At 56.5% G+C, this 27,558-nt stretch overlaps 1 protein-coding gene across 2 annotated transcripts; it reads right to left on the bottom strand.

The window, feature by feature from the left end:
• On the bottom strand, positions 1–26,897 carry SLC37A2 (solute carrier family 37 member 2). 2 transcript variants are annotated; one of them, XM_079762343.1, is made up of 19 exons: positions 26,594–26,897; positions 12,664–12,745; positions 12,141–12,234; positions 11,935–12,013; positions 9,802–9,937; positions 9,402–9,478; positions 8,122–8,288; positions 7,517–7,554; positions 7,081–7,233; positions 6,697–6,787; positions 4,769–4,831; positions 4,283–4,368; positions 3,469–3,517; positions 3,224–3,297; positions 2,897–2,975; positions 2,664–2,761; positions 2,307–2,371; positions 2,078–2,134; positions 1–851 (listed from the first exon to the last, which is right to left on the bottom strand). In XM_079762343.1, the coding sequence occupies exons 1-18, from the start codon at positions 26,650–26,652 to the stop codon at positions 2,104–2,106; spliced, it is 1,521 nt and encodes a 506-aa protein (XP_079618469.1). In that variant the 5' UTR covers positions 26,653–26,897; the 3' UTR covers positions 1–851; positions 2,078–2,103. The 2 variants fall into 2 exon arrangements, with proteins under 2 accessions (XP_079618469.1, XP_079618470.1); XM_079762344.1 differs by lacking the exon at positions 2,078–2,134.
• Between the last annotated feature and the right edge of the window lie 661 nt (positions 26,898–27,558).

Genomic DNA, 27,558 nt, shown 5'->3' with positions numbered 1-27,558 from the left:
ATCAAAACACACACTGGGCCCGGCCGGTGTGGCTCGGTGGTTGAGCATCCATCTATGAACCAGGAGGTCATGGTTCGATTCCCATCAGGGCACATGCCTGGGTTTCCGGCTCCAACCCCAGTAGGGGGCATATGCAGGAGGCAGCCAATCGATGATTCTCTCTCATCATTGATGTTTCCATCTCTCTCTCCCTCTCCCTTCCTCTCTGAAATCAATAAAATATATATATAAAAAACACACATACACACTGGTATTTTCCGTCCTGGCTCCCACTCCCCACAGCACTGCCCTGCTGTGGGGAGTGGGAGGCGGGGACTGGGACAAGGGTGCGGCAAAGGAGGCCAAGAATGACGCCTTCTGCACCTCCCCCTAGTCCTGACCCTGGATACAGCAACGATGCTTCAATCCAAATGGGTCAGGAGGTAGAAACAGGTTCAAATGGCGATCAATGGCTTGCGAACAAAGGGACGAAGAGAGGCTGGGCTGCTCTGAAATCGGGTCAGAATCCCATCTGTAGGTACAAGCTGACGACAGAGGTTCAATTCTGCACAGACAGGAGAGACATGCCTTTCCCGGCCTTGGCCCTGGGCAGCCTCGGCCTCCGTCCTGGGATCTGAACCAGCAGGAGTCTGAGCAGGTATTTCCCTCCGCAGGATGGAGACGCCTTCCGCCTGGCCGGCCTCTTCCCACGGAGACTCCCCCAGCCCCTCAGGGTCCCCGTGTGCTGGGAGGGCTGGTGTGAGATCAAGAGGCTTTATCTCAGTGTCCCCAGTTTCAATGGTCTTGCCACGGGGAGCACTTTGGGGCCCTCCACGCTTCTCTTCCAATCGGGGCCTCATAGTTCTTGATACCTGAATGAGGAAGAGAGAGAGAGAGACACAGTTTAATAATCTCCGGCCCCAGCGGTGGGAACAGGAGAGGGGACTCCTGGGGGTCCCTTCATAATTGCCTTCATCCCTGTTCTCTGTAACCAGGGCTCCCTCTCGCCTCTTCCGCGGGGAACAGAAAGCCAGATTAAATTAAAACCTTGGGATATTTGTTTTAAAAAGCAATATCACGTATCCCATGCCGTCTCGGCCTCGGATCAACCGCTGGCAGGTACGTGGGGCTAAGCGGCTCCGTTTTACACGTGGGGACGGGGAAGTTCGGAGAACGTGCCCAGGGCCTCACAGGCGAAGGCGAGCGGAGAAGGCGGGCTGTCCAGGGATTCGTAACGGGCCTGTCTGCCTCGCAAGGTGGCGGGGAGGTAAGCTAAGGATCTGACGTCAGGCTGCTCCAGGCCCAGGGCAGAGCTTCCTAAATGTTCATTCCTCCCCCTTTCTGCTTCTTTCCAATCCTTCATCCCCCAACCTCCCCGCGGGCTGGCTCAGGGAAGGCAGCTGGAGGACCCACTGGCACCAGGCCTGTCCCCCTGCTCCTCCAGGCCAGGGCACGACTGACAGAGGTCCTCAATGCCTCCTCTCTCAGTGTTTCGCCCTGAACCTGGTTCGCCCTGAACCTTTACGGCACCCGCCCCAAAGGGAAGTGCTTCCCCAGACGGCATGCTGGTTACCAAGACCCACATTTCCCATCCCCACCAGGTCCACAGCTCTGCCAGCTTCCCGATAGCGGGGCCCCCTGCTCAGGGGGAGAGCCAGACAGGCCAGCAGAACCCTCAGCCCCAGCGGAGCCCCGCTCAGCCACCAGCCTGTCCACGCACGCAGCCTGCGCACCCACCACCACTGGCTAACAGGCAGCGCACACCAGCGGCCACCGCCACGCATTCGATTTTGTCCCAGGGGCTTTGATTGGCAACCGCTTCTGTCTGCACGCCGCAGGCAGGGGCCCAGAGACTTGGTTTCTGAGCCTGAGGTGCACTCGCTCCCCTAGCGAGGAGGCTGCGACCCTGGTGGCAGCTCAGGCCTCAGGAATCACTTCCCAAGCACCCTGCTCTGCGGGGGTGGACGGCCTTTGGAACTGGTCTCCAGGAAGAAAGAGAAAGTTGGGGGGGAAAAAAATCACTGGAAGAGGAAGGCTTTGCAGGCAGGACCCATTCTGCTGGCACACGATTCGTTACAGACTTGAAGGAAATACTCACAAAAGTCATGGGGCTTGAGGGAACGACTACTGCGTGTGGGTTAAGGCGAGACAAGAGCTACGGAGACACATGGGATAACAGAGGGCAGGTTAGTGGGGCCGGGGCAGGGCGGGCGTTCACGGAACACAGCGAGGTCCGCGCGGAGCTGGGCTCCGCCGGGGTGCCGCGTGCCTGACCGCGGGTTTGACCTGAGGTGGGAGGCGGGGCTCCCGCTCTCCGGAGGACTCACCCTGTGCCTTGGCTCAGGTGCGACTTCCAGGCCAGGATCTCTTTGTACACCAGCCGGCAGAGGAGCTGCGGGGAGTTGGAGGCACAGAGGGAAGGGAGTAGTGGTCAGTCGCCAGTGCTGTGACCAGTAGTGGGCTGGCAGGAGGGAACGGGCTGGCAGGAGGGAACGGGCTGGCAGGAGGGAACGGGCTGGCACACAGCTTCCTTCAGCAGGGGGTCTCCGTGGGAATGACGTGGTTCTTAGCAAAGGGCTGCTATCCCAGAGCCCCTAAGGGACCATACTTTGGGCCTCCAGGGTTCTGGCCTGGCAGGACAGGACACCCCACAATGTCCATCTGTGCACCCCAAGGACTCTTACCAAGCAGGCCAGGACGTCAGCAGAGATGAGCATGTAGAAGACGTTGTTCCAGCCGGTGGGCGAGATGAGCCCGGCCAGCAGAGGCCCCAGAGCCGCACCTGTGGAGCGCAGTGTCAGGGCAGGGCTCCCGCCAAGGGACCCGGGGCCCGCCCACGTGACGGCAGCAGCCCGAGGCGTATGCTCAAGACAAGGCTCAGTGCTCGGCCGCCAGGAGCCAGGAGCCAGACACAGACCTATGGAGCCGGTGCCGTCGATGATGGCCGTGACGGTGGACAGGGCCTTTGCGTTGCCTTTCAGGCTCTGGTGTGTCCCCTGGGGAGAGAGAGCAGAGTGAGGCCTGAACCGAGAGGCAGCACCGGGCGCCGGGCCTGGAGGGGCGCTGACCCGGGACAGGCCTTGGGGCTCGGAGCAGAGGAAGGGCGATTCCGAAGGACTTTGAGGACCTTGTTTGAACCGGCCAAGAAGGGAGGAAAGGGCTGTGGGGAAAACGGACCAGGAGACAGACGCCCCGACCAAGACCCCCCAAGGGACCCCTGGCTTCCGGGAGGCGGCCCACTTACGAGGTCAGCGGAGACAGCCGTGGTGATGAGCGCGTAAGGGCCATTGACCAGGGCCCCGCAGACGATGAGCATTACTGAGGTGTAACAGACAGAGAGCCGGTTAGAGAGGAGGGGCTGCTCCCAGCCCCAGCCCCAAAGCAGGAGACCCCTGGCATCAGGCTGAGCACCTCTGCTCCCCCGTGCCTCCCACCGGCGCCCCCGAGGCAGTGCCCTCCTGAGGCCTGGCAGGGCCCGCAGCGTCTCACCTATGGAGCTGGCAATCCCGCTCTGGCCAAAGCGGTTGTACAGGAACAACTAAGAAGGGAGAGGCCGCGTCACGCCCAGGCTTCCCACGGGCCGCCTGTGGTGGACAGGAGCCCGGAAGTCTGGGACAACCCCCTGCTGCCCTATATCCAACAGGTCACCCCACTCCTGCCCTATATCCAACAGGTCACCCCACTCCTTTTCCTTCTCATACCAGGTCTCACAGTCCTTAAACGTCCCAAGGATGAGGGTGTCTGAGATCTGGAAACTTATTGTTTCCTTCCCCCCCGAAAGTCTCTCATATCTAACTTCAATTTCCTGTTCTTTCCTTGGCCAAGAAGTTGATCAGCCCTGGGCGGTATGGCTCAGTGGTTGGAGCATTTGGGTCAAGGGCATGTACCTCGGTTGCAGGTTCCATGGCCAACCCCCCCATCCTCCTTTCCCTCCCCCCACCCCCATTGGGGCTCATGGGAGAGGTGGCCAGTCCATGTGTCTCTCTCACATTGATGTTCCTCTCTCTCTCTCTCCCCGCTCCTCCCTTCTACTCTCTCTAAAAATCAATGAGAAAAATATCCTCGGGTGAGAAATTAAAAAAAAAAAAAAGTTTATCAGCTGGTCTCCCCTTCTCCACCAAAGCCAAGTAGTCACTAATCCCTTTCTGAACTCCCAGTCTGGGTCTCCTTCCTGTGCACAGGGATGCGCCCACACACACGTCCCTCAGTGGTTGGAGCATTGGGGGTGCCCAGGTGCACACCCAGGTCAGCAGCCGCGCGCAGGGACATACGCACACACACTTGGCCCTGAGGGTATACCCACCATGGGGGCGGCCAAGATCAGCATGACGAAGCAGGTGGTGGCCCTGCCATTGGTGTAGTCGGAGATGAGCCCCGCCAGGATGCCACCTGGAACACAAACCAGCCCGCTCACTGCCGCCCAGGGCACGATCACGGCCCCCCACCCACATGGTACACCTCCCCCCCGCCCCCCCCGCCCCCCCCCCCCGCCCGCCAAGCTCGGCCCCATCACTGCCCGGCGCTGGCCTGGGCCTCCAGCAGAGCATCTCCCTGTAGGGTCCTCCCTGTACAAGCATGTCAAACTCGTGGCCACATGCCTCGAAACGAGTTTGACGTGCTTTCTGCACCCACTGCTTAGGGGGAGAGCAAACACGAGAGCTATGGTTCTCCTCTGGGCAGGAGCCCTATTTTTCTCTGATGCCACCTGCCCAGGTCCCATTCTTTCTGCAACCCCGCCCCCCCCACCCCCCCGACAGGAGGAGAGGGGAACGCAGCTCAGAGGCCCCACCTGTGATGCCACCGACGTCGAAGAGCGTAGACAGGTCCCCTGCCTCCTTGGCACTGAAGTGAGCTGTGGAAACACAACTGTGCGGTCAGGCCTGAGGGCTCGGGGCGGGCATCCCGGGGAATCAGCCAGAAAGACCGGCGACGGTGCAGCCCACGGCCTCCTTTCCCAGAGGGAGGCGTGAGGACCAGGGGAAGGGATGCGCCAAAGGGAGTTCACAACAGTTTGGGACCCCAGCCCTGCTCTGCCTTCTTCCCCCGCAGGATGGCCTTGGCCTCTCAGACGGGCCTCCCCTGGAAGCCCTAGGATCTGGCCTAGGCATCCTATCCCCCAGGCCACCTTCCCCTGGGGATCAACCTCTCCCTGCGCCTCCGCCCAACCAGCCGGTGCCTGCTCTGCTCCAGGCTGAGTGGCAGGCCACCACCAGGGGGCGTCGCATCCCCCTGCGCTCTCCGCTGAGAATCAGCCAGGAACGAGGCTCACAGGAAACAGGACCTCAGGTCCCAGCCTTGCCCAAGCACTAGAAGCCTGAACTGCAGCCCAGCCCTCAAGGTTGACTCATCCTCTGACACAAGTCAGCACCGAGGCCACAACACAAAGAGTCGCCCTGTCCACGAAGCTGCCTGAGGCTCCACCTCTATGTTCGCAAGGGGCCCCTCAGACAGGAGCTGTGGGGCAAGTTACAGCTTGAAATCTGGCCCTGACTGAGCCCCACCGTGTCCTGTCTAGAGTCAGCACAGTACATGGCAAGGCAGCCTTGGCCCTCGGCCCTCCCGTGGGGCTTGGAGGGAGCAGCGCAGCCTGGGGGAGGGGCCTGGCCCTGGCGGAGCTCTGAGGCTCAGGGACAGGGGTCTGCTTGTTTCTTTTTTTTTCAATTCTTACCCGAGGATATGTTTATTGCTTTGAGAGAGAGAGAGAGAGGAACATTGATGTGAGAGAGAAACAATGATCGGATGCCTTTTGCATACATCCCAACCAGGGATCGAACCCGCAACCTTTTGGTGTACGGGATGATGCTCCAACTAACAGAACCGCCTGGCCAGGACCAGGAGTCTGTTTCTTGATGGAGTAGCCACCTGACCCAAGGGAATAGCAAAGACCCAGGCCAGGCCGACATAAACATCCTTTTCAACCACAACAGTGACCTCTCCTCGTCTGTCCATCCTTGGGCAGGGCAGAGGCAGGAAGAGCGGTCCAGGAGCTGGGCAGTGCAGTCAACCCAGCACCGGGCAGAGTCCCCTGAGGCACCCGGCAGCCCCTTGGGAGAGGAGAATAGTGTTCCCCTCCAGGCTCCAAGCTGTGGGGGTGGCTCACCAGGTCTTCCCCGGGTTGGCAGAATCTCAAGGGACTACGGGAGCATTCAAAAGGCAGACCTTTTCTAGAGCCCTCCAATCCCACCCGCCTATGCGCCGAGCTGCCTGGCAGTGGGTTTCCCCTACACTAAAGGATGGAGAAGTTGGGGGGGATTACAGAGCAGAGCTTCCAGTTCCTAACTCCCAACTCAGCCCAAGGAGGGAAGGGTGGCTGGAGTCAGGGCCTGAGGGGTAGCATACAAGGTTCATCTTTAAAAATAAAAATCGCACCTGGCGGGTATGGCTCTGTGGTTGAGCATTGACCCATGAACCAGGAGGTCACGGTTCAATTCCCAGTCAGGCACATGCCTGAGTTGCAGGCTCGATCCCCAGTGTGGGGAGTGCAGGAGGCAGCCGGTCAATGATCCTCTCTCATCATTGATATTTCTATCCCTCTCTCCCTCTTTCTTCCTTTCTGAAATCAATAAAAATATATTTTTTAAAAATAAATAAGAATCGTTCTTTGCCCTCCGAGCGGCTCAGCCGAGATCCTGCCTGCATCCTGGAATCATAGGCATCACGCAATGGTTTCCTCTCGGACCAGAGACCCCTTCCTCGCCGCTTCTCCCCGGAACTTACCCACATTGAAGATGTAGAGGGGCAGCCAGTAGAGGAAGGTGTAGCTGACCAGCTTGGCAAAGAGCAGACACAGAGAGAACTCGATGACACCCTGGGAGCGGAGCAGAGGGCACGGTGAGAAGGGTGCAGCCCCCGGGGCAGCTGAGCACCACCCAGCACCCTGCACCCCCCTCCACCCGAAGCACCTCCAGCCACACCCGCTGTCAGCGAGGGCAACGTGTGCACACCCCAGTGCTGTGTCCAGACAAGCCTCCCTGTGACCCAGCCGAGGCCCCTCCGGTGACGAAACTCTGGAAACCCCAGAGCACCCTGCGACCCCCTCTCCCGACATCCTACAGAGAAACCTAGAGGGCCCCTCCCCTCTCCATTCCCCCGGCTCCTCACCGGGATCATGAGTGCCCCCCAAAAGCTGATGGCCGCGGGCTGAGCGCCTGGCTCCTTGGAGCATCCGGCGGCCGCCTCCAGGCTGCTCTCCTGGGGGCAGTAGGGGTTGTTCCCGGGGTCCTCAGGGCTGTCCTGCTTCTCATCCGGCTCCCCCTGAACGGAGATGAGACCGTGCTGTGGGCCCGTCCATGTGCCCCCTCCTGCCGGCTGGAGGGATGGCCCTCGTGAGAGGCAGGGGCTCCGAAGCGGGGAGAGGTGTGAGTCCTCTCGGGACTGGACTAACCGCCTGAGGCCCCCCGGGCTGCGAGGAGCCACCCCAAGGGCCTGGCATGGGGCCTATGAGGTAACTGGGCTCAGGGCTTCCTCCTCCAACCCCCAGCCCTGTCTGGGGGTGCAGTGGGAGGGCAGGGAGGGGTGGGGGTGTGTGCACACTCACGTGGTGCTGAGGGGTGATGCAGTCCACATCCTCTGGGTCTGAAACAAAAACCTTCTAAGAAGCTTTCCTCAGGCGGGGCCCTCCCCTTGCACTGGGACTGGTCCCCACCCCCAAAGTGGCCACACGAGGGAGCCGGAGCCGGAGCCGGAGCCGGAGCCAGGCTCGGAGCCCACCTGCTAGGCCTGGCTCTCCACCACCTGCCTTGTCACTAATGCCTCCGGGACTTCCCTTCTCCTGCTACAAAGTGGCCCTGCTACCTGGGCTAGCTGACTCAGGCTGTCAGGGGTGGGATGAGAACAGCGAATGTGGGAGTGTCCTGTCTACCCCACCCCCTCTTCCCCCCTCACACTCAGCCAGCACTTGCCAAGCACCAACTAGCGGCAGGCAGGCATTCTACTGGTAACTTCCTGTGTCACGTAAACCTTCACCAGCCCCGGGATGGACAAGCTGTTGGTCCCATTTACAAATGAGGAAACTGAGGCTCAGAGCGGTGGCTTGTCCCGAGTCCCACATCCGGTCCTCCCGCTCTGTGACCAGGCATCTTCCCCTGGCCAGCTGCCTTCTCCCAGAGCTACGGGCCCTGTGGGGAGGGAGGGTCCACTCACACTCGATGAGAAAGAGGAAGGTGACGATGCCCATGGCAGCCGTGATGACGCCTGGGACCACGAAGGACAGGCCCCATTGCTCGCTCACCCAGATGCCGGCGATCAGGGAGCCCAGGATGTTGCCCACGGATGTGTGGGAATTCCAGATGCCCATGATGAGCCCCCGCCTGGAGAGAGGGAGGGAGGGAGGGAGGGAGGGAGGGAGGGAGGGAGGGAGGGAGGGAATGAGGGAAGATGAGGAAGAGGAGGCGAGAAGAGCAGAAAAAGTAAAAAGGGAAGCATAGGGTTCATCTCGATTGCCCTGGCCAAGTGCAGAAAGCTGGCTGCTCCGAGCCAGGGAAAGGGGAGGGATGGCTGGGATCAGACAAGGGACAGCCAGGCCTGCAGACCTGAGCCAGCACACAGGGCCTGCCAGTGGAGCTCTGCTGTCCTCAGGGGTCAAGACCCCCACCCCCTCCCTCTTCTCCCTTTCCTGTGGCTGTAACTCTAAAGCACTGGTCCTCAACCCCCAGGGGACATGGGCCATGTTGGGAGAGTTTTGGCAGTCACAGCTCAGGATGCGCTAGCGGCACCTAGTGGACAGATGCTGCTAAGCATCTACAATACACAGCTGGCCCTCATGACCAAGAATCCTCCAGCCCCAAAAGTCAACAGTGCCGAGGTGAGAAGTCCTGCCCTAAAGCAACTTTTTTTTTTTTTTGCATAAAACCTAGCTCAGGCACAGCTGGCGTGGTTCAGTGGTTGAGCATCAACCTATGAACCAGGAGGTCACGGTTTGATTCCTGGTCAGGGCACTTGTCTGGGTTGCAATCCCCAGTGTGGGGCATGCAGGAGGCAGCCAATCAATGATTCTCTCTCATCATTGATGTTTCTCTCTCTCTCTCTCTCTCTCTCTCTCTATCTCTCTCTTCCTCTCTCTCTCTCTTCCTCTCTGAAATCAATAAAAATATGTTTAAAAAAAGAAAAGCCAGCTCAAGGAAAAAACAAACAAAACCCACATTTTTACAGGCTTCTTTTTTGCCTTTAGGAGAAATGGAAATTCATTTGTTATGAGGAAAAGCATAATTAAAGTTGCTGTTTTATGGGTTAAAAGCTAATCAATAGAAAATCAATACTGCTTTTGTCACTGACATGTTTACCTCACTCAGCATATGCAACTCGGCAAAACGGAGGCAAGTTTCTAATTGTTTACCCTAAAATGACATTAGGGGCCCAGTGACCTCCTCACTACGCCCGCCCTCCCAGGGAACCTCCTGCTCACACTCCTTTGTCACACTCACCTCCCCTTCCCAAACCAGTTGCCCACGCAGGTCACCACCGAGGGCCAGCCTGTGGTCTGGACGAGTCCATTGCAGATCTGCAGGGAGAGAGCAGGCAGGTGGGACAGGCCTGGCATGCTGCCACTCCCTGCTCTGACCCATCCCGGGCTGGGGAGGCCCAAGATCCTTTGCTGCAGAGACCCAGTCTCAGGCACCGTAGTGACCCGGGGTGTGCTCAGTGCAGACTTACGGAGGGGGCGAATGCGTGACCCTGGGAGGGTCATATGGGGCATAACACAAGAGCAGTGGGCTGGGCAGCAGGCGTGAGGGCCTCCTTCGGCCATGACCTGGGGCGGGTGAGGGGGACTAGATTCTTCCTGAGATGGAAACAGCGGCCCGAGAGCAAGACGGAGGCTCATACCTGAATGAGCACGAAGTACCAGAGCATGTGGATGTCCCAGAAATACCCCAGGCCAAAGAGCGAGGTGAAAAGGCCACTGAGCAGCATTCCGGCTGAAAGGTAGTAACGAAGAGGGAGCCGCTCCCCGAAAATCCCGCTGGAGAATTGAGTTAGATTTGTGGTTAGCCCCGCGATCTGCACTCCTCAGCCTTGCGTCCATTTCTTCCCCCAGCACTCCACTGGGCGGGGCGGCCCTGGCCAAGGTGACCACCAGTGACCTCTGTGTTGCCACAGCCAGGGACACCCGCTGCCCTCCACTCACTAGGCTTCTCTGCTTTACTTGAAACTGCTGACCACGCTCCTAGATCTGTTCTCCCGCTGGCCTGCTCCATGTCACTCTTGAGGGTTTCAGCCCCTCCCCCTTGGCTGACCACGCCTCCTCATTGATTTTCTTAGGAGCCTCTCTTGCAGCATTACTGTGGTTGTAACTGCCACCAAGTGCATTTCTTCAGTCCGCTCTCTCCCCCAGCGCTGCCAGCACATCCAGACACTTCTGGACACCTTGGCCTGGAGGCCCCCAAACACTAGAGACTCAACACTCGAAACTGAACTCTTCGTCCTTACCCCACCCAGCCCTCTCCGGTGCCCTCATCGGAGTGAATGGCACCACCGCCCGTGGCCACTCAAGCCAGAAACCACAGAGCCACCTCCGTCCCACCCTTCACATTCAATCTCCAAACCCACCAATCCTACTCGTGAATAGTTCCTAGCATGTCGTCTTTCCACCTCTATTACTGCTGTTCTAACTCAGTGGTCGGCAAACCGCGGCTCGCAAGCCACATGCGGCTCTTTGGCCCCTTGAGTGTGGCTCTTCCACAAAATACCACGTGCGGGCGCGCACGTACAGTGCGATTGGAAGGAGTACCCTAATTAAGTTAATAACAATGTACCTACCTATATAGTTTAAGTTAAAAAAAATTTGGCTCTCCAAAGAAATTTCAATCGTTGTACTGTTGATATTTAGCTCTGTTGACTAATGAGTTTGCCGACCACTGTTCTAACTCAAGTGCTCTCAAAGCGTAGCTGCGCCCAGCCAGTGTGGCTCAGTGGTTGAGCATCGACCTATGAACCAGGAGGTCAAGGTTCGATTCCCGGTCGGGGCACATTCCCAGGTTGTGGGCTCGATCTCCAGTGTGGGGCGTGCAGGAGGCAGCGGTTTAGTGACTCTCTCATCACTGATGTTTCTCTCTCTCTCCCCCTTTCACTTCCTCTCTGGAACCAATAAAAAAAATATATTTTTTGAGTGTTGCTGCACTGTCGTCCATCTGCTTCCTCGCATAACCAGGCCTTCGGCCTTGCCCTCCCTTTACCTGCCTCTCGTCGCCCTCGGCGTGGCCTGTCTGAAATGTAAATCTGAACACCACACCCCGAGTGGAACCCTCCAACGCTCTCCTGTGCCCATGGCCTGGCCCACGTGGCTCATTCTCCAGCCCGTCTCCTGCTGCTACCCCCACCCCAGCCCTGATCACGCCGCCTCCCACTTCCTTCCTTTCCCCATGCCTCGCCCCTTCCCCACCGCCACCCTCTGCTCCGCATCGGTGCCAACAGCATCTCCTTCAAGAAGCCTTCCCTAGTCCCTCTTCTCTAACCCCGGCCTGGACTAAGTGGCCACCCGGAGCCTCCGGAGCACCCCGGAACCCCCACAAGGTGAGTACCCAGCTGCTGCTGGTCCCGTCAGGCTGAGAGCTTGCTGGACGTGGTACCTGCCGGACTCCTGGTGACAAACACCATGCCCGCCTTGCTAATGGAGGCCCAGGACCAGAGACAGGGCTTCCTGCCCATTTTTGCGTCCAGCGCTCCCCCCCCCTTTGAAGGACCCGGGTCCAGAACAAACCGTATTCCAGCCACACCACGGACCCTGCCACCCCGCGCAGAATCAGAAGCAGCGTCCGGGAAAGGCTTTCCAGGAAAAGAGCGGCTGGAAGTGGGAGTGACCACACGGGGAAACGAGAATGGCTGTGGCTGAGCGCACGTGCAGAAGTCTCGGTCTCGTTTCCACCGGGGGAGCTGGCAGCTTTGTCACTGTGACCCGCTGCCCGGTGAATGAGGGCGGCGGCAGCTCGGGACCACCCTCCCCGGCCCCGCCCCGCTCACCTGATGAACATGCCGATGGCGTAGGCCACCAGGAAGGCGTTGTCCACGGCGCCCAGCAGCTCCTTGTAGTTGTCCTGGTCTGGAAGCAGAAGGGGGAGACATAAAGCTGAGCTCGCTGCTCGGCTCGGCTGCCCCTGCAGGAAGGCCTCTCCAGCCCTGGACCCCCTTCCTGGGGAGGGGGAGGGAGTAACTGGCCCCATCCTTACCAAACGGAGGCCAGTTGCACCAGGTGGTGTCGTTGGGACTGTGGGTGGCATTGGGGGGCTGGATGATCTCTGAGCAGTTCTGGTGCAGACGGCTCTGGACAGACAATGGGATACACGGGCCAGGGGCCCCTCAGCCCCCTCAGCCCGAGAGGAGCTAGCAACTCCCTCCCAGCCACACCAGCACCTCTGCCTCCCCACCGGCCTCTGGCACCTCCCCTGGTACAGGGACAGGTGGCCACAGTGGACCCTCAGTGAAGACAGAGCCCACAGAGCCCGGGGTCCTTGCTCGCTCATGCACCACAGCCACGGGCCCTGTGTCTCGGTGAGTAAACTCACAGGAGCGCTAGGGCGGGTCTCTGCAACAGAAGGGCTACTAACAGAGGGAGCCGCCAGGCGGAGGAGCAGGCTCGGTGGCCGCGGTAAGAAGGAGGGAGGATGGTCCTGGGCCCAGTTCCGGTCCCCTCGCCTAGAGCGGATTTCTCTAGCATCTCCTGCATCTTCCCCACCGCTAGGCCAGCCTCACCTTCACCACACTGATGGGCTTCCTGGACATGTGATAACACGTGTAGATGAAGAAGGTGAGCAGCAAGATGAAGCCTCGGTACCTGCAGGGAAAGGTGGGCGTCCGGGTTAGCAGGGAGATCGGACCCAAATTGCCGCCTATGCCCACGCTGCAGCTCCGGGCCTCAGCACCTCCAAGTCTCTGCCTTCAGGCCCCCTCCAGACACAAGAGTCTTGGGCAGAGGCCACAGGGAGAGGAGGAACAGATGCCCAGGCCAGGGTGTTCAGGGAGCCCGGTCTTCCTGGTCCCAACTTCCAACAGCGCTGGCTCAGCACCAGCACCCAGTATGCCTCTTGGCACCTCCGTCACCTCTGCGCTCATCCGGCCTCACTAAGGTCAGGGTGCCTGGGTGGAGGCATGTGTGAGAGAGACGGGGAGCAGGGAGCTAAAATCGTGTTTAAAATACCAGAAATGATGGGAGCAGGTGGGAGGCTGAGAGGGGAGAAGGGTCTATCTCCACAGTGAGCTCAATACTCCCTGTGAGCTCAGAACACAGCGGAACCAGCCCCCTGCGGCCGGTCCCCCGCAGAGCCCAGACCGTACATGGAAACGTGGCCCCAGGGGAAAAGCTGCTGACAGAACCACGTGCTCTTCCTGGTCCCAGTCTCGCCTCCCGCTGGACAGCAGGGTCATCCTCTCCATCTGTGGCTCACACATCACATGTGCCCCCTCACCCCCCACTTCTCACCCCGTGCGCTGCGTCTGGGGTGGAAACAACGGTTCTGCCAAACACCAGTCAAGTTTCCATGCACGCCCGGCTGCGGGGCCTGCGAAGGGCCCCGGTGCCCTGAGTCACTGTCTGCTTCCCCAGCAGAGATCAGCTGAGCTGAGTCAGCAACTGGCGTCAGGAGGTGCATGGAAAATGGGCTGCAAAAGGGTTCCCTGCCCAGGAGAAAGGGCCAGGCACTCAGAGAGACCCAAAGCTCTGGTCCATTCAAGATCTCAGGGTGGGGGTGGGAGGGGGAGGAGGCTGGGAGGGACCTGAAGCCCTTTGCATCCCTCAGCGCCATGAACCTAAGGGGCCGGACACTGGGACTCAACCGGCCCCTCCTGGAATCTACCTCCAGAACCCACACTCACTTCTTCTAAATGTGTCACGAAGGGAATTTAGGCAGGGCCTGAATTTGGGGTGGGCCCCCAGGCCCTTCTCTAGGCACGCCTGGATGCGCGCTTCCTGCCTGGGTTCTCTGTCTCCATTCTCTCCATTGCCCCCAATTCATCTTTTTTTAAAAAAAATTTTTTTTTATTAATTTCAGAGAGGAAGAGACAGAAACATCAATGATGAGAGAGAATCATTGATCAGCTGCCTCCTGTATGCCCCCCACTGGGGATCGAGCCCACAACCTGGGCATGTGCCCTGACCGGGAATCGAACCGTGACCTCCCGGTTCATAGGCCCATGCTCAACCACTGAGCCACACTGGCCGGGCCCCAATTCATCTTCTTAAAAGGATGAAGGCACACGTGCCCCGCTTCATTCATTACCCACTTTTCCAGGGGCTCTCCATTCTGCTGAGGACGAAGTTCCAACTATCTAGCCTGGATCTCAGTTCCCCTACCACCTGGCCCCTCCGGCTTCCAGCTCCCAAGGGTGCGTGGGTTCGCCAGGGACCCTGGGGTTACTCCAAGGTGACTGTCACCGTGACCGGCATCAGCAAGCTTGGTGGCAGGAGTGTTTCCCACCGTTGGCATATGGCTCATGCCTCCTAGTCAGGGGCTTGCAGACTCCGAGGGGAACTTGGAGGGGGTGCCCAGCTGGCCTTCAGAGAGCGATGGATGGAAGAAAGCTGCAGCCCTACAGGTAACCCTGGGGGTAGCTCCCTGCCGGGGAGGCTGCCTGGTCGGGAAGAAGCTGAAAGCTCTGACTGTGTATCAGATGCAAGCCCCTGGTTTCCTCCTCAATTGCACACGGGGATAAGCACCAACCACGTGTGCCTCGAAGAGAGGCGAACCCCAAAACTGCTCTCACCCTGGTCCCTGGTCCCTGGTCCCTGTGGTGCCACCATGAAGACTCTGGGCCTCAGCGGAGCCTATCTTGGCTGCCACACGGACGCAGCCACCGACCATGGTGACAAATCACATCTCCTCTGGATCTGAAAGGTCCCCGAGGCGCTGGCTCGGACTGCTCTCCCCTGACGGGCCCAGCAGGGAGGCCCTTGCCAGCGATGGAGCCTGGTACTGCCTGGGAAGCCAGGCTGCCACTCAGCAGCCACGTGAGCCCTCTGAGGAGCTGCTCAGAGCCAGTGAGGGGCTCGCAAGTCCAGCTTGGTGGCCAGCCGCCCTGTCCTCCCACCCCCACTCCCCACCACCATGCTGCTTCAAGCAGCCAGGACCCCAAGCGCCAGGACCTGCCCACCGAGCAGGGACCCAGACAGTCTCCCTGGGCTCTCTCCTGCCGGTGTCCCCGCTGTCCTTCCCTCACTGCTCCAGGCACTTTTCATCTGGACTCCTCTCCGGACCGCGGGGGAGGGGCCGTGCCACCACAGGACACAGCGATGCCAGCTCTGACATCTGATTCTCCCACCCACACGTGTGCCTACCGCGTGCCAGGCACTGGGTAGGGATCCAGCAACATGCCAGAGAAACGGTCGCAGGGATCTCTGCCCTCGGGTGCGCACAGGTCAGGGGGCACATACAGAATTGGGGCACAGTGCTACACAGGCAGGCAGCCATGCACAGCAAGGAGGCACAGGAGGGGCGCCGAGGCCAGCTGGGGTGGGAGGCGAGGCTTTAGCGGAATCTTCAAAAACAAGCAGGGCGAGGCCACGTCGACCAGAGCTGGGCAGGCAGCGCATCCAGGGACAGGGAAGTGCGTGTGCAAAAGCAGAGAGCACGAAATGACACTGCCTGTCTGGGGAACTCCAGGTGGCTCAGGGCGTGTGGAAGGCGGGGCTGAGCCAAGCTGGAAGGAGGCAGGGGACAGGTCAGGTGGGGCCATGTGGTGACAGCGATGGGAAGGCACAGAAGGGGCTGGCATTTTCTAGGTCAGAGAGGTCTGGACACCCCCCGAGGCTCTGCTCCGTGCACTATTTGGGGGAGCTCGTGGCAGGCTTCCTCACTGCCTTTCCCATGCTGCCAGCCCCTCCCCGGCACACGGCTTCACCGTGGGGAACCCTCGGAGCTACATCTCGGGGAGTTGGAGTCTCTGTAGGAAAAAATGAGCAAGGACTTGGGAGTCAGGCAGAACCTGGCTTCACTCCTCACCCCCATTTGCTCACGTGAAAAGCGGAGATCAGCACCTTTCTCGTAGGGTCAGTGACAGGTTAGAGGGATGGTACCAACGACCAAGGGTCTCATGAGTTCCTGACACCCAGCGGGACAGCTGCTGGTGTTTTATTTTTATCTTTTAATATATTTTTTATTGATTTCAGAGAGGAAGGGAGAAGGAGAGAGAGATAGAAACATCAATGATGAGAGAGAGTCATTGATTGGATGCCTCCTGCACACCCCACCCTGGAGATCGAGCTTGCAACCTGTGCGTGTGCCCTGACCGGGAACTGAATTGTGACCTCCTGGTTCATAGGTCGACGCTCAACCACTGAGCCACACCGGCTGGGCAGCTGCTGGTAGTTTAAACTTTCAGATGGGGAAGACGAGCTGGAGGGGCTGAAACACCCCGTGCTGCTCTGTTACAGGTGGTGAGGCGGGGTGGGCCTGGCACCACACTCCTCCGGGTGGTGGGCGTTCCAGCCCCTGGACTCCCTGGGAGGTGGGGATTTGGAGGCCAGGACTCGCCTTCCGCCCCACCCCCCCAGTATTCACACCTGGGCCAGCTGAAACACCGGGGCAGGTGCCAGAGCCTGTGGGGAGCCCGCCATGGTTCAGAGCAGACTCGGCCTGCTGGGCCTGCCACGTGCCCTGGGAGCAGACACAGAGGCTCAGCAGAGGTGCACGCTGCCATCCGACTGGCAACGCTCCCGCCCTGGCGGGGGCAGGAGGCCACCACTGCGCTGAGTGATGCTGGGCCTGGCACGGCCCCCTCTGGGACTTCCTGCCTGGGCCCGGCCTGCCGGAGGGATGAGCTCAGTCTCCCAGCTGGCTGGGCAGAGCCTGCAGCCAGGCCTCCTCTCCGCCCAGCCCTCTTCCCATTCCACTTTGGCCACTGTTCTGAGAAAAAAAGGCCCAGTTCAAAGGGGACCGGGAACATCTGTCCGGTTAAGGGCTGGGCCGAGCTGAGGGCAAGGCTGCCCAATGCACAGTAACGCGCAGGAAAGACAGCTGACGCGCGCCAGCAGCGTGGGCCACCGCAGGTTTCACTTCTCACAAGCCCTGCCTGCAGAATCGGGAGGCCCCGAAGGCGCAGGGGGCAAACACACACACAGCTGGGCTTCACCTCACTGCCCCTGGGTGGCTGCGAGGGCGGAGGATGGCCGCCTGGCACAAAGGTGAGGCTGGCCTGGCACAAGGGCCAAGGACCCATGCACGTGAGTGGTGAGGTCCCCAGACTGGGGCCGGCTTTGTTTGGAACCAACTTGTCACAAAGCAGCAACAGAGGAAAAAACAAAACAAAAACCACAAAATACAAAGGATCTATTACCACCCAAAGGACCTACCACCAGTACAGAAAACAACAAGGGACAGCACAGCAGAGGGACCTTTGTAAGAATCCCTTTCCACGTCCCGCGTGGTCCAGGGTTCCGGTTCAGGGTTCGAGTTCTGGAGAAGGGCCGCACACAAATGAATGGAGACTTGAAGAAATTCAATTTGGCGAAATGGGGGGCCAGGCGGTAGTCCACCTCTAGTGGGAGAACTGACAACTGCTCTGGCTCTGCCATCCCTTTTATTGAGGCTTTGGGGAAAACATCTTAGTCAAGATAAACAGAAATATACATGTAGCCCTTAGGCAGGAAATAACAAAAACTTAATGGGACAAACCAAGGTGGAAGCTGCTTCAGCTAACAATATCTCAACTAAAGGGTGAGTGGTTAGAGCAATTAAGGTTGTTGACCAGCCTTCCTGGCTTCCTGTCAACATCTCTCTTTTAGTGAAACTGATTTGTTTCCGGCAGACCTTGGCCTTAGGAGATGGTGGGAAGAGGTCCCTTTCCAGAGCGGCCACCCAGTCGGTCACCCCCACTCCCTGCATCCCCCTTCCTGGCTCTGCACCCGCATTGCTGACAGTCCCTCCCCCATGTAAGGCCGGTGGGGACTTACACTCCCTCCTCAATCAATCCCGCCACTCCCTGCCCTATGAGGGGCGGCTACTAGGTGTCTAGGGCTTCTAACGTGGCTCCTGGCTGTGGCTGCAGGGGCCCGTGGCACTTGCCCTGGGAAAACAGACCTGGTGGCCTGTCCGTGGATGTGCCTGTTCTAGGACTCAGCGGGACTGAAAAGGATAGAGTGCTGGGCTCTGTAAGAACCAGGCCAGCCGAAACCGGTTTGGCTCAGTGGATAGAGTGTCCGCCTGCGGACTCAGGGGTCCCGGGTTCGGTTCCGGTCAGGGGCATATGCCTTGGTTGCGGGCACATTTCCAGTGGGGGGGGGGGGGGGTGTGCAGGAGGCAGCTGATCGATGTTTCTCTCTCATCGATGTTTCTGGCTCTCTATCCCTCTCTCTTCCTCTCTGTGAAAAATCAATAAAATATATTTAAAAAAAAAAAAAAAAGAAGAAGAACCAGGCCAGAGGTGACAGCGCCGCCGCTCCACCCCCTGCCCAAAGGCCAGCCTGGGACAGACACCACAGGGCAGGGTCCTGAGCCAGGCCTTCCGTGCACAAGATGGAACAGGGACAGGACAGGTCTGGGAGGGCCTCTGAGCACTGAGGACAGGGAGCCCTCCTGGAGCAGAGAGCCAGCCCAGTGAGTCCTCCACTGTTCCCTTTCCTGGGACTCGGGGCGCTTGCTCAGAGAGGCCAAGATCACTCAGGGTTTGCCCTCCCCCGCCCCCTCCCCCCCTCCCCCAAACCTTCCCACAGGAAGCAGACTAGTAGCCACGAGGAGCCCGGGACTCTATAGAAGAATGAGTAGGTCACATAATGATCTTTTTCAGGGAAGAGGAAAACATGATTGTTTTGCTTGGAGAAGGGAACTAAGTAGGGGAACCCTGTGCATTCAGACAGAATGAAAAGACACGGCTTTAAGCTCCAGCTTGAGGTTTTGTTCAGGCAGCTGGACTAAGCTGGGAAGAGTGGGAGGGTTGGGAGGGTTTGGAAGAGATGGTCAACGGGTGTGACGTCGGTCCTTCTGAAGAAAGGCTAAGCCAGTGGTCGGCAAACTCATTCGTCAACAGAGCCAAATATCAACAGTACAACAATTGAAATTTCTTTTGAGAGCCAAATTTTTTAAACTTAAACTTCTTCTAACGCCACTTCTTCAAAATAGACTCGCCCAGAACGTGGTATTTTGTGGAAGAGCCACACTCAAGGGGCCAAAGAGCCGCATGTGGCTCGCGAGCCGCCGTTTGCCGACCACAGACTTAGACCATCCAAACCCTCGCTGCCGTCTAGACCCGTCCATGGGGCCTGGGAAGGTGCCCCCATCCTGCTCTGAAGGAGGGAAAGAGGAAACTGCAGGGAGGAAGAGGAAGCAGCAGCCGGGGGGGGGGGGGGGGGGGGGGAGCAGTCACACTGGGGGGGGGAGGGGAGCCCTGGGTCACGCGCCCTGGGTCCGCCCTGACCCGGAGAGGCGGAGGAGAGGGACAAGGCCCCGGCGCTGAGCTCTCCGGGTCCTGCTCCAGGCCCCTCGCCTTCCTTTTCAGAGCATCCTGTCACCGTCATAGCTCGTTTGAAGGAGCCCTTTCTGCCACCCTCACCTAGTACCGCTTTGCCGCTCCCAGGAAAATAAGACAAAAGAACCCATCTTGGCAGCACGGGGGCCTCTGATCTGAGTCATCGCAAAACAGGGAAAGAACTTGGACCACAAGGGGATGAGTCTTAAATTCTGGTTCAGCTGCTTGCCGTGTCCTGGGGCAACTTGCTTAACCTCTCTACGCCTCAGTCTGATCTTCTTATAAATAAGATAATAATAAGCTCCCGCCACACGAGACCGTTGTAGGATTAGACAAAAGCCAATGGATCCGCAGCGTGAGCCCTTGGCCGCGTAAGGGCAGAGCCATTCCTCCCCGCAGCAGCCACCCGCCAGCCTCGGCCCCCCCAGCCCACGTGGGAAGACTCAGGTGTGGGGACATGGCCAGGTGGGAGTCACAGCTCGGGCGCCCCTGCCTCCCCTTCCCCAGTCCTGCTCATCCTGCTGGTCCCTCCTCCCACAGGCTTCTCCTCTCCTTGTCCTGAGCTGTTCCCCTCCCAGGGCCCCGGGAAACGGGCCCAGCCCCACAAGGACAGCCCCGGGCATCTCTCTGGCAAGATGCCCATGTTGCCAGCTCGCAGACATGTCTGTGCAGACGCTGCCACGGAAGGCAGGGCCCTGACCAGGCCCAGAGCTCGGGAGGACTAGGAATGGCCATGAACCGGGTAGGAGGAGGGGCAGGAACCCGTGCTGCCTGCCTCTGGGCCTCATCTCAGGGACTGAGATGTTCCCCAGTCCGCTGGGCACCTGCAGCTGCAGCTGCACCTTCTGGCCTTCAATACACAGGCCACACCTTCACTGCCAGGTCCTGGCTCCATGCCCTGGGCTCATAGTACCTCCAGCTCCACCAAGTCCCACGCTACCTTTTCCTCTAATGAGGAGGAATCCCTCCCTCCGGAGCAACGCACCAGCACCCGCCAATGCTGACTGTAAGCCAGGCACTGGGCTGAGTGCTTTAAATGACTTATTTAATTTCACCAAAACCCTGTGATATAGGTACACCGTTTTTTTCCATTTTATAGACCAGGACCTGGAGCCTTAGAGAGATAAAAATGATCTGCCTAAGGCCAAATGGCCTTGTGATCTCTCCCCCTTCCGTACTCTCGGCAGGAGGACAGCTTGGGCGGCAGGCTCACCTGGATTCCAATTCCAGTTCAGCCATTTACGGCTGTGTGACGCTGGACAAGCAGCACAGCTTCTCTGTGCCTCAGCACACCCATGTCGGGTGGGGGGACTCTGCAGTGAGCTACAACTAAACGAGGCCTGACGCTAGTAGGAAAAGCAAGAGGAGGGATAGTCCATAATCAGTGCCCAACGGGAGCCTGTCCCTGGCTTGGGAGCCTCAGGCACCGACCTCGTTTAACCCTCACACCTTCCCCGGGAGGGATTCCCAGTATTCTCACTTTATAGGCGAGGAATCCAAAGTTCAGGCCCAATCCACCCTCGCTGTGTCCAGCTACGCCTGCTTCTCCATTCACCTAGAATACCTTCCTTGGGGACATGCAGAAGCAGTACATTTGGTAACAGGTGTGCACACCCTCTCTCCAGCTGAGCCTTCGTTCCGAGAAGGGAGGACCATGTCCTCGTCATTTCTGCAGGCCTCCAATCTCAGCATCATCATGTGCCTACAGTGGGAACTACACTGAGTGGCCAGATCATGATGATCTCTGAACGCATAATAATCTGGCCACTCAGTATATATATACTGGGGAGGGGACATGGGCAGTTGGCCGGCCTGCCTGCTGGTCAAACTCCTGGTCGAGGGGACAATTTGCATATTAGTCTTTTATTATATAGGATATACACTGAGTGGCCAGATTATTATGCATTCAGAGATCATCATAATCTGGCCACTCAGTGTATATTAACACCGAGTGTTCGATAGGAGTCCAAACCCACATTCACGAGGGAAGAACAGCATTTATCGCACCCCCGCCATTAGGCACCGGGGTTCAAGAATGGACACATACCACGTTTGTCCTCTAGAACCCACCTTTTACTGATGGGGAAACTGAGGCTGAGGAAAGCTAGCTGCTCGAGGCATACAGTGGAGAAAGGATTCCGGGCCAGATCTGCCTTAAATCTGGGAGATTCAGGCGAGCAGTGGTTGGATTTATGCTTGAAGAAGCGGGTGAATGACGTGTGTGCCTGTAGAAGTTGTGTCCTGTGTGTTTGCCAGCTCTACTAAAATGCTGGTGTGGGACAGGCCGCTTATAATCAACCACTCTCCCCGCATCCACCCCCACCCCCACCCCCACCATTTTCACTGAAATATGTTACTCTGGTTAAAGGGTACAGTCGATATCTGTGAATGAGACTCTATTAGGAACAATAGTGGCAGAGAGGTGCAAATTTGCATACATGGAAATGAGATGTGTTTGTGTTTATTAAGAAGAAGAAAATAAAAGTTTTACCCTAACGTAAAGTGACTGGTTGTTCCAGAATAAGGAAGAGGACAATGAAGGACAGAACCTGAATGGTGTGTGGACAGGGGATTAGATTTGCCTTGGATTATAGCAGCTGCAGATAATGCGTTAAAAAGAAGCAATTAACATTTTTGTTAATTGGTATTTGTTTTAGGAATTTTGTCAAAGCTGGCTCAGTTTTTATTTTATTCCTATTATTTAAGGAAAAGAGGATGTGGTTCCTTTAGTATCGGAAATTATGTCAATGCAAACGTAGAATTTGGTTTTCTCTCTGTTAAAATCACATTTTCTTGAATATTGGTCTGCTCTTAATGAATTGTAAAATGTTATTTTTTTTTTTTTTACCGCCTATCTAATCTGCCTAGATAGCACAAATTCTGTGTCTTACCAGAATAATTTCCCACACTTTTTAAAGCAAAGAAACCCCTCTTAGGAAAGAGCTATTTCTTTACGGTGTTGCCTTCTATGTTTATTTTTAAACGTAATGTTATCACTTTCAAATGGGTGGGGCAAGGGCTGTTTCTTAGCACTCATGATAAGCGTTCCAGCCTCCTAATCACCTTTGTCTTCCCCCAACCAGATCCTAAACAAACACAAATCAAATAAAGCATTCAGGATATCTTTTGTACCTAAAACTACCTTTGAGATGCCCTAGGCCAGTGGTCGGCAAACTCATTAGTCAACAGAGCCAAATATCAACAGTACAACGATTGAAATTTCTTTGGAGAGCCAAAATTTTTAAACTTAAACTTCTAACGCCACTTCTTCAAAATAGACTCGCCCAGGCCGTGGTATTTTGTGGAAGAGCCGCACTCAAGGGGCCAAAGAGCCGCATGTGGCTCGCGAGCCGCAGTTTGCCAACCACGGCCCTAGGGGCCTTCTGGAAAAACCACAAAGATCAGTTCTTTCACCTTTTAAAAAGAGAGGGGCTAGAACTAATCAGGTGTATTTCATCTGTTATTGTTGAGCAATTGCACGGAAATAACTGTGAAACCAGAAGAGATGCTCAGCCTTCTCTAAGTTAAGTTTTAAAGGGAAAATGTTATGTATATAAATGTTTCAGAAATTGCATGCTGTGTGAGAAGTTCCTACAGATTTCTTAGTGTCCTCTCTGGTCCACGGTTTGTTTCCATGGATCAGCATCCTGCTGATACGTTACCTGATAGTAACGGTATATAGTGTTACCCAGTCATGATTTGGGTTGGGTTTAAAATGTTCTCTGGGCTGCAACCTCACTCCTTTGAGTCTAACACCTTCTAGGTCAGTGGTTTTCACCAGGGCACGTACATCAGACTTACCTATGGAGTTTTATTAAATACAGATGTTTAGGATTCACTCCAGGCTTACGAATTGAGTTTAGTTGATATTCTTGGAATATCCTTGGTACATTATGTAAATTATGTCTTGGGGTTTTTATATACCTCAAGATTTTTCCTCTATAAAAACTGTGTCCATCCATTTTTTTATAAATCAGATGTTATTGTCTAGATTGGGGGAAGGGGTGGCTTTATTTTGTTTTGCATACTTCAGGAACAACAATAAAGCAGTCCTTGTTAGCTCTTTTGAAAATTATCAGTAGTACGTTAATCTGCTCCTTTTTAGGTCTCTGTCATTTACAAAGGGCTTTTGTTTTGTTCTTCTCGGATGCTTCCTAAAGGCTCTGCAATATAGGTCAAAGGTCTTATCTTTAACAACCAAGAACTGGCTCGGAAAAGTGCTGTACCAGTCACTTGCTCTTGGACACACGCTTCTGATGGCATTGCTTAGACACCCTTAAGGACATACCAACGGACTAAGTCAGGAATTTTCCAAGCTCTTTAGTCAAGAAGCAGACAGGTCTGTGAGACTGCGAACCCAGCTCAGCGAACAAGAAGCAACCACATAGGAGTGAATAAACTGGCGAGGGATGCTCGCTATTTGTGATTGGAATATTGTTGACGTGGTGTTGGTGTTCTGCTTTCTGGATCTATAAGTCAGCCCTTTCTCCTTCTTCTTAAGCTGTATGCAGCCCATAACAATTTAGTAGACTCTGTCTTAGTAAACCGAAATGAAACATTTGTGAATATCTTATTCTCCCTACCCGATTCCCCAGAATTCAAAAACTTTTGTTGAGTCTTCTTGCTTTTCATAGCAAGATGGTTATTTTCAAAAGTTCAATAAGCAACTGTCCTTTTTTTTTTTTTTTTTAAAGCAGGGCATAGTTAGAAAAATTGGTTATGCAACCAAGGCCTTCCCTGGAATGTCGTAATTAACAATGATGCTCAATTAATTAGACATACTCAGCCCTTTTTAAGGAACCAAGGTTGACTGTATGGAGCCAAGACTAATAAAACCCTCCCAAGAAAATTGGCTTATTGTTTTCCCTTATATGCAAATAAGGGAGGTCACTCCCTGGCCAGCCCAGAAGCCTTAGGATATTTGGGGACCTCAGGAAAGGAGGACTCTGCCCAAATGTACAGGTACAGCAGGTAAAACCGATTGGCATTCCTTGGCTTCCTTATTTCGAACCGTCACCAATAACAAGTGTTTCCAAGTCCAATCTAAGATTCCTTATAAAAAAAAATCCAGCAAAACAAACTTCCCAAGGCCGATATTACAAAATAGCCCTCTTGCTACACTTATATCATCAGAGCAAACCCAAGGAGACAAATCTTATTTTATGAGCAAGCCTGGTCTTTCTTTGTGACTGTTTGTTATCAGCGCAGGGGAAGCTACAGGAAACACTTCTGTGATTCACTGGAGAACTGCACTGACTAGAGGACTCCTCTCCGGCTGATCTGATTGTGCCTTTCATTGACCCACAGGCTGTTCACAGTGCTTCAAGGGGGTGGGAAACTAAGTCATACAAAATATGTCTGTGAACTGGCAGTTTCAACAGTCTTCCCTCCCAACCTGTGGAAAGACTAGCTTCGCCTCAATATTCCTGATTTATAAATGGGCATGCTCTTTGGAGTCTCTCTTTTTAAAATTGTGGTAAGATACATATAACATAAAATTTACTGTTGTAACCATTGTTGTTGTTGTTAGTCCTCATCTGAGGATGTTTTTTTTCCCAACGATGTTTCTTTTTTTAGAGAGTGGAAGGGAGGGAGAGAGAGAGAAACATTGATGTGAGAGAGACACATAGATAGGTTGCCTGCCGCACGCGCCCCAACCAGGGCCAGAGATGGAATCTGTAACACAGGTTTGTGCCCTTAACCGGGAATTGACCCCTTGGCCTGGAATCGATCCTCAACCCTTTGGTGTGTGGGCTGACGCTCCAACCACTGAGCAACACGGATGTTCCAACCAGTGAGCCACACTGGCCAGGGCCCACTTTAATCCTTGTTAAGTGTACAGTTCAGTGGTATTAACCGCCTTCATATTGTGGTGCAACCATCACCACCATCCATTTCCAGGACCTTTGCATCTTCCCAAACTGAAGATCTGTCCCCATTAAACAGTAACTCCCCATTAACCGCTCCCTACATTTTACGTTTCCTAGATTACAACATCTTCTGATTCCCTCGTTATGAGTAAAATAACATCTTTAACCCTTGTTCATTTTTACATCCTTATGAGAAGCAGGTTTTATCTTTTTCGGAAAAAATCTATTTTAATAGTTCCAAGCTCAAAAAGGACCAAATGAGTCATGTATACGAGTGAAGAAGGCTGGAAGTAATGAGGTCTTTCACCAATAGGAAAGCCCATAGGGTGACCAATAGGAAAGCCCATAGGGTGGCCAATAGGAAAGCCCATAGGGTGGCCAATAGGAAAGCGCTTCGAGTGGCCAATAGGAAAGCGCCTAGAGTGGCCAATAGGAAAGCGCCTAGGGTGACCAACCAGCCCAAGGACCAAGGGGGTCAGGAATGTGGGATTTTACGTTTTAAAACTAGACCGAGTTAGTCACGTTCAGAACACTTGCCCCATCTAAAGGGGAGTCTCTAAGTCCTAGTAAGATAATTTGGGAGTTCAGGCCTGGTATTGCTTCATCTGTTTTTTTAAGAGAAGCCAGGAATCTGGCTGTGTTAAATCTTATAATTTGTAAATGATGGCAACTAACGATATTAAAAAAACACACAACAAACACTCTGCAGACCAAACCAGCTGCTCCAGGGGGTGGTCTCTGGTGAAGAGTGAGCTGAAAGCTCTGCCACCCCCCCCTCCACACACACACACACACACACACACACACACACACACACACACACACACGGCCATCTGGGGCCGCCCTGGGTCAGGAGGAAAGCTACTGTGGAAGTGGCTCACTCACTGTTGGGGTTGCCCACGGTTGGGGCGACTACCCAGCTGAGGGGCTGCCTGCTCTGGTCTGAGAGATAAGCCCTCCCTGTAAGTCCCTGGGGGCCTGGAGCCCCTGGAGTCCAGCTCCCGGGACCGCGCGTCCTGGCCTTTGCGTGTGTGTTCTCCGAGGGGAAAGGAGACCGAAAGGGGCACTCCACGACTCCAATCGCCACTTTCTAGCAACGCCACCATCCCCGGTTTCCCGGGCCCCAATGAAAGTGAGGGGCCCTGAAGGTCCTCCCGGGTGTGTGTGTGTGTGTGTGTGTGTGTGTGTGTGTGTCCCAGCGCAAGCCATTCGGGTTCACCTTCCTGCGGCGCCGCAGACGGAGCCTGCGCTCCAGCGCAGCGAGGCCGCCCGGTCCCGGTCCCCAGGCTCCCGGCCCGCGGAGGGGAAGCTGCCCCAGCCCGGCGCGCCTCCCTCCCTCCACTCCCCGCGCTGCTCACCAGCTGTCCCTGGAGAAGGTGCGGAGGAACCAGATGCCCGGAGCCAAGGAGGACCGCATCCTGCCTGCCTGCCCGCCGGGGCCCGAAGTCGGCGGCGAGGTGGACGGCGCGGGGCGGAGGGTGCGGGGCGGCGCGCCCCAGCCCGCAGCAGCTGGGTTTAAATGCCCCGCCGGCCGGCCCGCCCCGGCCCCGCGGCCGCGGACCCAGAGCCCCCGCCCACTTGCCCCGAACCGCCCAGGAGATCGGCCGGGTGCAGAGCTGAGCGACTGCCCATCCTCCGGCGGGTCCGCCGGCGCCCGGTTTTCTCCCGCTTCGCCTGGGGCTGGGGGCCCCGCGGCGCGCCGAGCTTCTGGGGCCGCGCCCGCCCTGCGCTCCCCACTCAACCCCCCGACGGGGAACCGAAAGTCACGCCCCACACTTCTCAGCTCTACGGGACGACCCGTCTGTCTCAGCTGTTCTTGCGACGCCTTCCTGTCCCGAGAAGTGGTGGCCCCGACACAGACGGGAAACTGAGGCACACCGGAGGGCTAGCGCGGACACCCGGTGGGTGGTCTCATCGTGACCCCACTAAGGGGGGAGCGCAGGGATATACCGCGGGGCTACAACACTTGTCCCAAATACACCTCCCGGGCGGGACGGGAGCTTCCTGCCCCTCAGACTCCAGTGTGTTGAACTAGACAGGACCCACCACGCACCCCCCCCGCCCCCCCAAGAGCCTGGGCTCCCCATCCAGGGCCACAGCCATTCCGCTCTCCCTGGAAGGAAGCCAGCGAAAGGCCAGTCTGGGCACAGGATTCTCTGCTCTGAACATCCTCTTCTGGCCTCTAGCCTGACATTCCCCGGGTATTTCCATCTATAAAAAGAAGATACTGGGGACCTTTGAATCTGAACCCAAGGATGAACTACAGATGGGGTGGAGAGGGAAGCATTCGCCCTGAGAACAAAGTAGTTACTAGGACCTGTGT

The sequence above is a fragment of the Cnephaeus nilssonii genome (genome assembly GCF_951640355.1).
Source record: "Cnephaeus nilssonii genome assembly, chromosome: 22".
Taxonomy (NCBI): domain Eukaryota; kingdom Metazoa; phylum Chordata; class Mammalia; order Chiroptera; family Vespertilionidae; genus Cnephaeus; species Cnephaeus nilssonii.
This window is presented reverse-complemented; position numbering and strand designations above follow the sequence as displayed.

Excerpts from the sequence above, each read along its gene's own strand:
- SLC37A2 (XM_079762343.1), bottom strand. The coding sequence starts at position 26,652 with ATGCGGTCCTCCTTGGCTCCGGGCATCTGGTTCCTCCGCACCTTCTCC. Across the intron at positions 2,976-3,223 it reads CGGCTGTCTCCGCTGACCTC|GGGACACACCAGAGCCTGAA; the intron begins GTAAGTGGGCCG and ends CTCTCTCCCCAG. Across the intron at positions 2,135-2,306 it reads CACCTGAGCCAAGGCACAGG|CTCTTGTCTCGCCTTAACCC; the intron begins GTGAGTCCTCCG and ends GTGTCTCCGTAG.